Source organism: Lepisma saccharinum, chromosome 9 (genome assembly GCF_977018435.1).
Source record: "Lepisma saccharinum chromosome 9, izLepSacc3.1, whole genome shotgun sequence".
Lineage (NCBI taxonomy): Eukaryota > Metazoa > Arthropoda > Insecta > Zygentoma > Lepismatidae > Lepisma > Lepisma saccharinum.
In genome coordinates, this window is record NC_139237.1 from 62,089,089 (window position 1) to 62,104,851 (window position 15,763).

General features: G+C 37.9%; 1 protein-coding gene across 4 annotated transcripts in view; it reads right to left on the reverse strand.

Moving 5' to 3' along the window:
* Positions 1-12,659: 12,659 nt before the first annotated feature.
* The window catches only part of LOC145992074 (uncharacterized), a 184,408-nt gene continuing 181,304 nt past the window's right edge, over positions 12,660-15,763 (reverse strand). For all 4 annotated transcript variants that reach the window (XM_083128281.1, XM_083128280.1, XM_083128283.1 and 1 more), the window contains 2 exons: positions 15,223-15,366; positions 12,660-13,272 (listed from right to left, as the gene is read on the reverse strand). In XM_083128281.1, coding sequence (XP_082984407.1) covers positions 13,096-13,272; positions 15,223-15,366 — 321 coding nt within the window. In that variant the 3' untranslated portion in view covers positions 12,660-13,095. The remainder of the gene's footprint in view (positions 13,273-15,222; positions 15,367-15,763) is intronic.

Consider the following 15,763-nt stretch of genomic DNA (forward strand, 5'->3'; position numbering starts at 1 on the left):
TGCTTGTAAAATGTGTTGCAAGTGAACATATGCGGAAAGACGGGAGAATCAATTCATAAAATCCTGTTTCCATAGTAATAAAGAGGAAGCATGCACGACGAGGTGAACAATGATAAATATTTCTTCTATTTTTCTTTCTTTCCATATATCGTGTGTCATTGTTATTTACTGACTGCAAGAGAATATTGTTTGATTTCGCGATCAGAGAATGGTAACTTGAGAACAATCAAGTGTTGATTGATACAAATAGAAAATATGACCCGCTTACGTTTTCTTGTTGATCCCATTGTAAAACTTGCTTTGGGATGAAGAGGGGGCCAGGTTCTTGGACGTTAAAAATATTACAATTTCGCTTTACTGCATCCAGCCAAGTGTTATTGCAATTCAATTTTGTCCACAGAATGGAACAGAGCATGTAACTTTGGTTGTAGTGTATATATCTACTGCTTTATGAACCGAGCACGTTGCATTTTAGTTGGAAATAACGCATATTTTATTTTATTTCGAATATTATTTGTGTTGGGCATAATTTACATCTGAGAGAACAAACGCCATTGTTGGTTCAATATTTCTTTCCATTCGGGAAAACGCAAACACATTTTATATTTCACAGGTCACAACGCAGGTTATTCAATTAAGTGCAAGGAAAATTCCGTATACTACTTACAGGAACTAATGGTCCACCTGTAACACGTTATCGTGTAATCACAAAATAAATATAATAAACATCTCCTCACATGAACAATGGCTCCAAATCCGAGTATAAGAAAGTTGTTATATCTATTTTTAGCATTATCAAGAACTACAGATTTTTTTAAAAAAAATCCATTTAGCCTATGCAAGCATACTTTCTCCCCTTTGCAACTGAAAACCGATAGTTGCTTTCGTTGTCAATAACAAATCATCCACGTGGAACTCACACAAGCAATAAATGACCGTTTAGTATCTAATTTACATGATTTTACTAAATTTGCAAAATGTTCGAATATTTAGTATGTGCAGCACCTCAGATTTATTCTTTATTCAAATATTAAATACATGCATTTTTCGAAACAGATTTTAAAATGTTTGCTGTTCGGTGTTGGACAATTGGCAACATCACAGGCACACTAGCGACATGTCTGGATTTGCCACGTTGCCAAACGTATTTCTTTGACCGAAGATCAGGATTTGATCTAAGATCGACAAATCGACAGTTAGTTTTATACAACATGATAGAAGCTTGAACTTAGTTCATTCCCGGATCGTAGGTCAAATCTGATCTCCAGTTAGTGATGTTTATACAACCGGCCCCAAATCTATAGTATCTTTTCGTATTTTAGAATCAAAGTGTTCACTAATAAAGTGGAAAATGTAATGCATTTAAGAATCAAACTTTTAGACTCATTAATTTCCACTTTGACAAAAATAATTATGTATATCTTGTTCCTCAAAATAGATAAAATTACAGTATTTTAATAATGATATGACATGGTATCTAAATCTGATTTGTAAGTAATTCTCAGTTATAGCAATTATTTTGTCTTCACCTTGACATACGTTCAACTGTATTCATCTCGCTGGCACCAATAAATTTATCTGGAAAATTTGTCTGCAGTGTGAGCAGATAAAACGCTTACAAAGTACAGTTACGTAAAGGAAACCTCCAGGTGTCAGTTCCTTTATAGTTTTATACTACATGAAGCCGATTTAATAGCCACTTTATGGATTAAGGAATGGTAAGTTTGTGAATGAAGTTCTATATTTATAAAAATATCTACGTTCTTCTTCAATGTCCGCAACATTTCAGACATTTGCAGAAACTTCACACCGCATGCGTTAACACAGCACCGCATAATCTCTCGTTCAGAAGAAGCGCCACATAAATCACTAGGTGCACGCGCGAGAGTGGAAAGAGGAGGGAAGAGGGCGTTATGATTTCGCGATCTTCAATTGTTCCGAAATCCAGCGCATGGGGGTATTACGGTTCCAGTTTTTTCCATTAGGCCAGCTGCATCACGTTCGCCAGCAAATATTTATGACTGCAGCGCCGCGGGCTGGAAGCGGTTTGAAATGTAAAAACATGCCACCAATGAACCACACAAAATTGGACTGAAATCCCACTGTCTCCTCTTTCACTTGTTTTTATTGCCTGCGAGCCGCGAGGGAAAATGGAGGGAGAATGAGGGAAAAATATTGTGCGGCCGGACAGATTCTAGTATCGCTCGAAATATATCTTCAACACGTCTTGCGTTTTGCCCGACTACCTGCCCCGGAAAGGAAGTGTAAAATATTAATGTTACATTCTCTCCCCCCTCGTACGAGGTTTTTTCAATATTCCCCTACTAAATATTTTAAACGTGTTTTCTCTGCCCTATTTGCGCCGTATATTTATGGCCTTCGGGCAAAGCGTGACGATGAACAAATCGGTAGAGAAATAGTTTGAACACCACCAGGAGAAGAATGTGCATAAGTTATCGTATGGAGATTTTTCTTGCCTTTGCACGTTTATATTTCCTTCGCGTTTTTACACGAGAAGTTGTGTGTTGTGCATACAGAGAAGGCGATGTGATAACTTTACAAACTTTAGATTATTACTATTTATGTTATAATTAAGATTGGTGTGTCAGAGACTTCGTTGACAAGCTCTCCACTAAAAATGAATACTTGTTTGTTTCTTCGCTCACTTTAAAATATCATTTGACTTTAGAACAAACTCTACAAAGTAGACCAACGCCAGTTGCTCTACCATTTTGAAGCTGTTTTTCTGTATTCTATCATTCAAAACTGATGACATTTTATTATGAATACACTAACCCACCGAGTTACCTAGACATTTACGTAACTTGAATTTTACGTTAAGTCGAATTTGGAAATTGCTTAAGTATAACTTCGTAAGAAACTACAATATTTATTATTATTATTATTAGGGTTAGGATTTTTATGAAATGCATCTCTTTTTTTGGTAAGGCAGAAACATTGCATAAGTAGACAGGAACGTGTTTTACACGTAAGTGAATAAATTGGGATACCTTTGTTAGCGCATTTTTTTTGAATTTTTTGACCCTTTTTGGAGTAAAGATCTTTTTTAAACTTTTTAAACCGTTGAAGTCATTTTTCGACCTTTTGAAAGTCATCTTATGCAATTTTCTACATTTTGGTGAAAGAAGGGGCATTTCACATGCACATGTCACCCTTTGAAGGAAAGATGTTCCCGACTCTTTTCTCATTGCCTTCAGCGCAGTTCTGAACGACTGTGTTTGAAGAAACAAAGAAATTCTGTGCAGTATTGTTGATACATGCTGTTGTGTAACAATTCAGCTCAAACAATTTGATTTCCCTCTCTATCAGTAAATACATTGTTGCCGAATGGTTTAGTGTTCAAAATTCCTCCTTAGTTGCACTCGATGGAATTGAAAGTGACTTAACAGCAAGTGATATTGTTCATTTCAAGTACGCTCCTCTTGTGTCGGTGGATGTTGAGACAAGTTTTTTCATGTACAAGGATTTCTTGTCCGACAACCGAAAATCATTCACTTTTGTAAATGTCCATATGATTTTCATTGTGTACTGCAACTCAGTACTTACAGTGTAAAAGATGACAAAAAGAGAACTTTCTTACTTGTTCTACCATACGCAATGAACATGTGATAGATACTGTAACGTTAATTTGTAATTTGAATTTATCTTGGTAGTTTATGAATTTGTTTTACAAATCTTTCAGAATTTTTAGGTCATTTTTTTCTAATTTTATAGGGCATTTTCTTGCATGTATTAGGTCATTAATGGTCATTTTTTGGCAATTTTAAGGTAATCAAATTCATAGCCCTAATTATTATTATTATATGTATGTATATATGTGTATATTATTTACACAATATTATTTTATAAATGAAACATCATGCAGTAGTATTTACTCGGATATAAACTATAAAAGTATGAAAAATATATAAAAGAATATAAAAACAAACTGACTTCCATTGCAGTATGTCGTTGCATACTGCAATGGATGTCAAAGGCGCAAAAGCCACAAACATGTTTATACGCGCTAGTAGTTGTAATTTTCTAGATTTATTACGTAACTGCGTATTTACGTAAGTCGCGTATTACGAAATTACTGTAGTTTAAAAGTGGGTCATGATGCCATCATGGCATGAGTGATTTTTCTCATTTCCAAACCCTTAACCAATCATCATGTCTGGAACGGTAAAGCATTTCAATCAGCATAGTCTGAAATACATTTCCTGCCGTTATAATAACTTCTGTAATTCTCTTCCGTGAAATTACACGTAAATGTGTGTACAGTCACCGGCAATAGAAATGGGACACCTATATCCTGAAATACTCGTTTCCCTGCTTGGCGTTATGTGTGTTGCCTAACTCTACGGCGATGAGAGAATTTCAATACCAAATCTTCAATACTGAACGAAACTGAGCCATGAGAACATCGTGATTTACTTTTGAAACAAAACAATGTTCGTATTGAGGTTTAATTATAGTATCTAAGTAGAAGGTCAAAATATTTGCAAGATTAGTCAACTCTCTTCTCGCAAAACAGAAGTATTCAGCTTTGCTACCATTTGGGTTAGTTCCTCAAGGTGCCCGCGGGTTCGGGCTACGGGACGCGCGCTGGTTGACTCTCCTGGGAGAAGTAACGACTTTTCTCCTGAGATTTCGGCCTGCGTATGGCACAGGTGGCGACCCACCGTTACGAATGAGTAGACTAACCCGGTCATGGAAACTTACAACGACGACTGTGTGGTTCGTCGTGCTGACCACACGTCACCCCGTAACTGGATGCTTGATCGCAGTTATCTGCTGAGGCATGTGGGATGCGAGTCTGTCAGTCTCTAGATAGGCCCGGACCCCACGCCTGTTGCGCCACGGGCACCCGACTTCCTCGTGTCACAAAGAAACATAGTAAATTTCTGAAACAGAGAATGGAAAATATGGAAAAAATGAAGCAGAAATATAAGAATAAAGAGCTAACACGATTTTATTTCTTAAAGGCTATTTCCTACTACAGTTCAAGGAAGGATAAGAAGAAACAAAATTGAAACATAGAGGTAAAATTAGACAAAGGAAATCCATCCGCAAGCTTTTAGCCATGACAGTCCTAAGCCTGCGAAAAGTGTGAAGGGAAAATTAGCTGAGAAAGGGTAAGCGGTGCAACTTACCCCTTGGTCCGAAGGGTTTAGCGGTGCAACTTACCCCTTGGTCCGAAGGGTTTAGCGGTGCAACTTACCCCTTGGTCCGAAGGGTTTAGCGGTGCAACTTACCCCTTGGTCCGAAGGGTTTAGCGGTGCAACTTACCCCTTGGTCCGAAGGGTTTAGCGGTGCAACTTACCCCTTGGTCCGAAGGGTTTAGCGGTGCAACTTACCCCTTGGTCCGAAGGGTTTAGCGGTGCATCTCGCTCATTTAGGTATTCTCGGGGTGCAACTAACCGATACCCATATTTATTACTTCTTGGCTGATTGCGATGATGAACATCAATGATGAAGTGGAATGACGGTGTTACATTCATGCCTTAACCGAGGTTCGAACCTGGAACCTATGTGCTTTATCCTGACCACACCACGGGTGGCTTGCCGTGGGTCGTCTTTCAAAAATTGAAGATGAGAATGAAAAACAATAACCCTTGGAATAGAGTAACATTTTCCCATCCTATGCACTGTTTGCATCAAAGTTACTAATATATTAATACTTTTTAGTCAGTGGTTAAACACTGTCCAATTAAAACGAACGTGAACAAGACAGCGCTTGAAAAATCTAATGGAAACTATTTCTGCATCAAATATGATCGGAGCTCCATCCCTCGCGAGTGATAAGATCGTCGCCTTGTAATCAATGGGCCCCGGATTTGATTAATATTCGGTTCGGATCACGCTTCAAACTATAGACCCAATTAATATCTGTGCATAAACTGGATTTACAAACAAAGACTACAAACTACAAATTAGTATTGTATATTAATGGGGGCATGAAAATTTACTTGGGTTTGGAATCCCCTGACCCCCATTAATTTGCACATTATGAGTTTTCTAGAGATTGGAAAGAGAAAAAATATCTTTGGTTGTCGATTAGTATCCGGCGTATTGCAGGTCGCTGTCTCGTTCTCCATCAAGGCTCGAATACCAAGACTTGTCTTATCTCGTTATCATCTGACAGGATGGATAAGTTTGATTTTAAGACCGTGTAGGATTCGTCTAGTATAGGATGCATCACGCCAATGACAAACAGCACTTAAGTGATGTTGGCCTGAGAGGACCATGAGATTCCATTAGATCCAGTGGTCGACAACGAATAACTTAATTTTATGTTTGTATGATGATTTGTTGTTTCAAGTTCACTTTATGCACAGATAGGCTAATCGGGACTGGGCCTACAGTTTTAAGTGGGATCCGAACCACTGTGCAATGTGTCTTCACCGAATATCGAACTCGAATTTAATATAATTTCGCGATGACCTCTCTTCAAATACCCTAACTTTTTAAACTTATGTAGAATATAGTTTGGATTACGATTTTTATTAGCCGGTTATTAATATTTGTGAAACAAAGTGTTCTTTTTGAAAGCTCACTTTATGCACATTTATGTTAATCGGGACTTGATCCACAGTTTCATAACGGGATTCGAAGAACCACTATGTGGTCCCATCGTAAATCGAAAGTGAGAGTTTTAACCTCCACCGGTCCTATACACAGGCCGAGAACCCAGGCGAACTCGAAGATTGACTTATTCTAATATATGATTAACGAAATAATACAATATTTCCATAATTTAAATTTCATCGTGAAATTAGAGTAATTTGTATAGATTTAAACCCACTAACATGAATCCCTAATACAGCCCTTACCCGCTGATTGTAGTTGTCGTTCATGACTTCAGGTGGCACCGCCTGAGCAAGTCACGCTATAGCCATCTATGAACGAAACTCGTAACTAGTTCAAGAGCCAATTTATTTGACCGTGATCGCAACTGCCCTCTAACGAGAAAATTTGCAACTTGGACAGTGCGAGATTGGAAAGGACGTGCCGCAACCTTTGAAATGACGCAAGACCAGAATATTGACAACCGCATATATTTAAAAATGACGCACAATCGCATTGTTAAATGTTGCACAGATGTTATAACCACCACTTTCTTTTCAGTGTACCTATTACTTGATTGTGGAGCCGACTGAATTTTTTTTATATATAGGAGGGGATTGTTTGTATCCCATTACGTCTTTCGAAATGTGTACCTGTAGGCCTGTAAAACTAGAAGATATCTGCATTTGTTTGCAACAATGAGGATCACTGATGAACGCAGGGGGGAGGAGCTGATTGGGCTACAGTCCCTCCCGAAATGTTGAGAAAATCAAAAGTTTCAAATGTAAGCATTAATGAACTCGATTAAAAGGAAAAAAATTACCAGGTTGTTAAAGGACCGGAAGCCATACATTCTAATTGGTTCTAATGGGTTCCGCTAAAGGACCGGAACCGTTTTTCTCACACAATTTAAATTCGGTCCAAGTTACGTATTGTTTCATTGAAAAAAAGGTTCCTGGACCGTATTGTAATTGATCCTGAAAAAGAAAAAGATTTCAGGACAGTATTTAAATTGATGCGGGGGAAAAAAAAGGTTCCGGGACCGAATTTAAATTGATCCGGAATAAAGGTTCCTGGACCGAATTGAAACACTTTACAGATAAAAAGGTTCTTTACGGTCCAGAACCCAATTACGCTTGATGATTTTCTCTCCTGCTGCGGAATTGGATTTATTTAACATTCCTAAACCTTTAACAAGCCTGGTAAATACAACCCCGCCTCAAAATGACACCTGATTACATTTTTTTGTCTTTGAACAACCGTTAAGACCAAGGTTAAAATGGCAATTATGAAATATTTTATAGCGTATCTCGCCCCCTCACCCTCCCCTAGAACGCAGCTATGTAATACGCACTTTTACAATTCCATCCCCGAGTACTGGCAACTACATGAGTGTTTGCAAAGCAATCTCAATCGTTTCATCGTTATCATATACAGGTATATATCCTTATCGTTGCAAATATCCGAGAGGAAGAGTAGGACGTTAAGGAATTAAGAAGCAGACAAAATACTATTTCTTAAATGCTAAGAATTAGAAAGATTAAAATTGTGGTCCACACCCGGGTAGTCTAGCCGTAAGGCTTGTACGTAATCAAATGGTCAAATGTAATGAAATGAGGGTGCATTACCCCCCTCCGGTGCGGACACCTAATACTATGGGGAAGAGAGTTTGGGATTTGGGTGTCTTTTCAGTGGGAATGGGTTATAATAGCCTATAAGTATACCGGGTGGTCCATTTGTAATGATAGTATGGACTATCGCATGCAGAATGCATTCAATCGAAAAATTGCACAGAATAAAAGTTTGATACTATTGAGGGGGTAAGTCAATGCCGCAAAAATTTCGTCGCCACCACCCACCCCTTAGGGGGGTGGGGGGTAAATTTGAAATTTCAAATGGAACACCCCCATTCGTTTTACATATTTGGATTCCGTGTTGAAAAAGAAGAATTTTTTGTTTGAAAAATTTTGTAAAAAAATTGCAAACTTCGAACATTTAAAAACATTTGGTAGTTTCAGATTCATTTTGTTCCCTTTATGTAATAACGGTTTTGGTTCCCGTTGAGAACATTGCATAAACGAATTTTATTCAAAAAATGTGTGCAAAGAATTCGGCAAAAGAAAATTGTTTGGAATTTATGTTTTTGTGTAACAATAAATAATATTAATTTGTTCCAACTCTTTTGTTTCAAGGAACAATTTCATATGAACAACAAAATTAAGTATGTTACTACAAATTAGTTATCATTTGAGGTACACAAATAAATGTGTAAAGGTGCAAATGTTCAAAATGATGACCGTTCTCTTCAATGCATTTCAAAACACGGTGTCTGAAGCTCCACACTGTTCGTCCCAAAATGTCAGGAGTGATAGAGGCACAAGCATCAATAATTCGTGCCGCATGTTTTCTGGCGTTGTTGAAACTTCGTGGTAACACTTTTCTTTAAGTAGTCCCCAAAGGCAGAAATCAGGCGACATGAGATCGGGTGAACGAGCTGGCCAAGAAACAGGTCCTCCACGTCCTATCCATCGAACAGGAAACTTTGTGTACAACATGGCTCAAGCCTGAATGGAGTAGTGAGTAGTGTTGTTCATATGAAATTGTTCCTTGAAACCAAAGAGTTGGAACAAATTAATATTATTTATTGTTACACAAAAACATAAATTTGCAAACAATTTTCTTTTGCTGAATTCTTTGCACACATTTTTTGAATAAAATTCGTTTATGCAATGTTCTCAACGGAAACCGAAACCGTTATTACATAAAGGGAACAAAATGAATCTGAAACTAACAAATGTTTATAAATGTTCGACGTTTGCAATTTTTTTACAAAATTTTTCAAACAAAAAATTATTCTTTTTCAACACTGAATCCAAATATGCAAAACGAATGTGGGTGTTCCATTTGAAATTTCAAATTTACCCCCCATCCCCCCTAAGGGGTGGGTGGCGGCGACGAAATTTTTGCGGCATTGACTTACCCCCTCAATAGTATCAACCTTTTATTCTGTGCAATTTTTCGATTGGATGCATTCTGCATGCGATATTCCATACTATCATTATAAATGGACCACCCGGTATATAAAATATGGATATATAAAATATTTTGTAATTACCATTTAACCTTCCTCTTTTTCAAAGACAGAAATGGCAATAGGGGCATTTTAAAGGATGGGTGTTTTCCCGAGTTCTTTACTGTTTTAACAAGGGGTCCCGGATGGCGTAGTGGTAGCGTCGTCGCCTTGTAATCAAGGGGTCCCGGGTTCGATACCCGGTGGAGGCACAAGTGGTTCGGATTCCACTTTAAACTGTAGGTCCAGTCCCGATTAGCCTTACTGTGCATAAAGTGGACTTAAAAACACTAAATCAACAACAACAACAACAACAAGGGGTCCCGGGTTCGATACTTGGTGGAGGCAAATAGTGGTTCGGAATCCACTTTAAACTGTAGGTCCAGTCCCGATTAGCCTTACTGTGCATAAAGAGGACTTAAAAACATCAATTCAACTTTACTGTTTCAATTTCAAAATTTTGATGGCATACAGTATCCTGAGACAAGCATGTGGGATTTTCGGTTACCAATGAGGCTCGTACCAGTGTACTTTAAATTGAAACTCACCTGTTTCCTACAACTTGCCCCTCCTTCCATGCGAGCGTATCGCTGCGACACCTGGACCACCCCGCCCCGAACACAGTGTTCCACGAACAGCATAATGTTCGCGTTCGAAAAGAACTGATGGAAACTAACTCCTACTGACAATTTTTAACCTGTAAAAACTCGCTGCCTAAGGTTCTCGATTCTAGTTGTACACAAATAACGGACTTTTGAATCACCCTGTATTTCTAATAACTGGGAATGTAAACATAAGCTTCATGTACTTTAATTCAAACAATATTGTATTTAATTTCTGATAGACTTTAACTTTTGAATTACAGGAATTTGTTTATAAAACAAACCCTAACCTACCCTAACATAAATGTAACGTAACTTCGGATCCCATTGGCGTCCCATTTAAAGATTTAGTCCAGTTATTGAGAAAAATGAGTGTATATACAGTGTCCGAAAAGTCACGCAACCCGGTGTTTACGACCGTATAACGGAATAGCGAAACGGAATGAGAAGAAACGCTTTCCGCCAAGAGAATGCCCTGTATATTGGGAAAATTTAGAGAGACAAAGATATGTAAGAACATGCATGTTTTAATAACAAATAAGCAAAGTGTTGCCAAAGGCGGAAAAAAAAAATATTTGCAAATCGTGTATATTGATGCACAGAACTCACTGAGGTAAATTATTGCAACATTTCACAATACCAACGAACAATTTGGATGGCCATCTAATGAATTTGACAGGAAAAGAACTTTGGCGAAGTTTCAAAAACATTGCAGAAGGGAATAAATGGGCTGTTCCAAAAATCGATGTTTTCACAATATTACGAGGGACACTGGCAACACTGTTGCTGTCACGTGTCACTAACAGACGTGTTTCACCTCAGGCTATCACACTAAGGCACTTTTAACGACAAAGGGGAAAGTTGGTTATTCTCGAACATATGCAATAAATTACATACACCTTGCAACCCTGAAATGTGGGTATCCCTACAAATTAAAGCAAATTTTTCAAGTGTCCACCATTTTCTTGGATACATAAGTTGGTACGCTTGATCATGTTCTCAGATACCTTCCTGAGGGCTGCAGCACCGATATTATTAATTTCCTGTGTAATGTTTCGTTTCAGCTCCTCCAATGTTCTGGGTCCCGTTTGGTATATTTTCCCCTTTAAGTAACCTCACAGAAAAAATCTCCAGATGTTAAATCGGGCGAGCGACTGGGCCATAAATCCTTGGATATTAGACGATAACCAAAAAATTCTCTCAGCATACGAAGAGATTCATTAGATGTATGGCAAGTTGCTCCATCTTGTTGTAGCCAAACATCACGTTCGTCTTCTTCCAGGAGAGCAAGGAATTGCATTATGAGATCCCCGTACACAGCAGTATCCACTGTTGTCTCAAAGAATAACGGTCCCACTATACGACGTCGCGATATTCCACACCATACACCGATTTTCGGAGAGTGCAAGGGTAGTTCATGCAACTGATGTGGGTTTTCTGTCGACCAATGCCTGGAATTTTGGCTGTTGACATACCTATCCAAATGAAACCACATTTCAGGGTTGCAAGGTGTATGTAATTTATTGCATATGTTCGACAATAATCAACTTTCTCCTTTGTCGTTAAAAGTGCCTTAGTGTGATAGCCTGAGGTGAAACACGTCTGTTAGTGACACGTGACAGCAACAGTGTTGCCAGTGTCCCTCGTAATATTGTGAAAACATCGACTTTTGGAACAGCCCTTTTATTCCCTTCTGCAATGTTTTTGAAACTTCGTCAAAGTTCTTTTCCTGTCAAATTCATTAGATGGCCATCCAAATTGTTCGTTGGTATTGTGAAATGTTGCAATAATTTACCTCAGTGAGTTCTGTGCATCAATATACACGATTTGCAAATATTTTTTTTCCGCCTTTGGCAACACTTTGCTTATTTGTTATTAAAACATGCATGTTCTTACATATCTTTGTCTCTCTAAATTTTCCCAATATACAGGGCTATCTCTTGGCGGAAAGCGTTTCTTCTCATTGCGTTTCGCTATTCCGTTATACGGTTGTAAACACCGGGTTGCGTGACTTTTCGGACAGTCTGTATAACAAAAAAAGTTCCGTTGAGAAAATGTCTACCAAAGTTTTCGTTGCACCACCCTCAATTTTTTTTTACCTTGACATAGGCATGCAATATCTCGTGTGAGAGAGTACCTCAAGACCTTTCCAAATCCACCCATTTGTATTGGTGTCCTGATTGCCGAAATATTGCAACTTAAATTTTAGAAGATGTTAAGAAAAAGATCAAAATCAAACATTTGGCATCCCTGTAATTTCGGAAATTCAAAAGATATGGATCTGCAACTTTGCCTAGTTTCCTATCTCAGGTGGCCCTTTCAATATTGCAAATTTCAAATGAATCGAAAATGTAAGATTGAGGACCTTGTTGATTTGACATGGAATCACCCTGTATACAAAAAAAAATATTTGCTACTTTCTTCGCAAAACAAAAAGTTTTATTCGGATACTGATTAGAATAAAATATTGTATACATTGATTTATTTGATTGCAGCTTTTATATTGTCAAGAAACTCAGTTGAGACCATTGATGCATCAAAGCAAACCATTGAGTCTATCCCATAATCAACAAATTCAAAATTACAAACACTGTATAAAACCACTAAAATATTTCTTTAAACATATTCTTGCTTATAGAAAGACTGATCGACTTTACTATTTTTCTTTCTCCATGCTTTCCAAAAGTAGAATACTTTCCTGTGTACACTTATGCAAATATTTATAATGTATGGTACCAATTTACATGTCACAAAGAGACATACACATGTGACAAGGGCATCTTACATCATTATTCCATTATTATTTTTTTCTCTTCAATTTTCTTGTTGTCTGCTTCTGTATATTTTTCAATTTCAATTTCGGTTCAATGCTACGCCCAAATTGTACAGACAATTGACGAGAGTCACACCTTCAACAACGGTTGCAAGGTTTTCCACTGTGCCTGGAGACATCAATGCTCTAGGTGCACCCTGTCCAGCATTTACATCGGCTGGCACAGCATCTGGATCCTTCGGTGCTGCAGGTGCATTCTGAAAGATCAAGATATTTTCTGAAATAATGATCCGAACACTTTAGGTTTACAAATTTGCATGCTTTGTCACAAAGATATGTTTAATATGCGAACAAAGTGAATTAAAAACGACAGTAGTGCGTTGAATAGTCGATTCCTAGGAATGGAAATGTTCCTTTTTTGTGACTCCTTTCATCAGTTAATCACCATTCACCTTCATCGTCGCAATTAACAAAAGGTGATAAAATAAGAAATATGCAAAAGACGTTGCTCTGTCTTTAGGTAAACATACTATATCTTCATTTACCCTACACAAAGTTTGGAATATTTAGTTGGAGTTTTTTTGCCAGGATAATTACAAGCTCATGCATGGACATTGGTTTTTTTTATTCACTTTCCAATTGTATAAACGGGTCAGCCACCAAAAAGTTTCATTGGAAATGTATTGCCAATAATCTCCATTACTGTTAACACATTTATCTCTCTAGGAGACGGGCCTCCCCCATGGCGCAGTGGTAGAGTCATTGCCTTGTAATCAAGGGGTCCCGGGTTCGATTCCCGGTGGAGGCACAAGTGGTTCGGATCCCACTTTAAACTGTAGGTCCAGTCCCGATTAGCCTTACTGTGCATAAAGTGGACTTAAAACACCAACTCAAAACTCAACTCAAACTCTCTAGGAGACAAGGCAAATCTTGTTGAAGCTTGTCGGCTGCTGACGGGTCCACCTTACCGATGTTCACAAATGTCCGGTCGCAAGAAATGAGAAAACCACAATGGGAAAGATTTGTGCTCTTGGGGAGGGATGTTGAAGGTTTTCCCAGCCTGAAGTGTATCCCTAACATGATTGGAAGTTTGAGGGTGGGCATCATCATGGAGACGTATGACACGCGTGCGTATCGGAATCTCTTGTCCATTCCAGCTCATGGGAACGTGACATGTAGCGTTTATCGTACACAACAGACATATGACGATGAATGCTTCGTCCTCCAGCAGCTTCGCCAGGCAAAAAATCAACCACGCCTCTCTGCTCTTTACTCGCTTCCATTCTGATGGACGAACGCACGAATCGCTAATTTCTGCGCAATAAACAAACAAATATGTACGTGCGAGTTGCTACTGTGCTTCGCTTCTTCCCCACAGATGACAGTATGGTTTGTAAACTGCAGCGTTACACACTCTTGCAGGCCTTGAGTTCTACTGTATGTGTGGTGACCCGTTTTCATTTGACTGACCCTTATATTAAATACATGAGCGCCGCCGTGGCAGAGTGGTTAGCACATCGCGCTACGACGCCACGTTCGAATCCCAGCCTGGGCTTGGATGGTTGTGAGTGTCCATTCATCAATTTCATCATGTCATCACGCATTCCCATCTTCGCAAATTAGCCAAAAGTGGCACAAAAAGGGAAGTAAAATAAAGCAAATCAATCAAATACATGAGCGTCGATAAAATTTCTCTTCTTACAATAAATTATACAGAACGCCATAGGTGCAGATTCCGAAGCCTCGTAAACTATGAAAGACTTCAGGCTTTCCCGCGACACTAGCGCCACTGCTTCCATGCCAGGGTTTGAAATACGGTGGTTAATCTATATATATATATATATATATATATATATATATATATATATATATATATATATATATATATATCTGATGTAGGAAAATGGCGCAGGATTGTTTCGAGCGCAAAGCGAGGTTCGCGACTTTGGAAGTGTCGTTTCGACCTTAGAATGGGCATATTGAAAGCGAGGTGATTATCGATTATACATACATATCTTAAAAATTATGCAACTGGAAATAATAATTGGAACATTTTTCGGGACAGAACATATTCTTTATCTCTAACTGCAAAAGCAAGGTGTTCCTTAGCTTAACACAAGCAGGAATAGCCAACTTTGTTTAGTTTTCTATAGCTCATTGTTTGATTAACAGAGTATGAAGGTAATAGGCAACTATTTTGAACTTACGTTTGCATTTTCTTTCATTCTGTTCCAAAGATAGTTTCTTCCAAATATATAAAGCACCTTTCCAAGAATTATTCCTCCTGCTTTGGCAAAGTATTTTGTGGTGCCGTTCTGGCTAACAATGGATTCGAACTTATCGTCAATTTTCTATTTAGTACAAAAAAGGAAGGAATTTAAATTTGCTGTTTACTGTATTCAACCATCAAAAACATTACATATAAATAAATCATGAATGCAAATATTTTTACTTCGAATCAGCAAATTGTGAAGTTTATGGAATAGATTTCGTTAATTATGACGAAGTATTATTATATAAACATTTGTTATAATTATTACGAATCTTCTGGATTAATTTCTACATTTATTAGTATCTTTTTTTAAAATACTATTTCTGACAGACTTTTAATATTTCTGAACCATGGTTAAATTTTTGAATTTATCTCTAAGTATCACTGATAGATACAAATTTATCAATAATTTTTTTGAAAAAATCAGTAATTGCGTTGTTAAATAATGCCTTGTAATCGAGGGGTTCCGGGTTCGA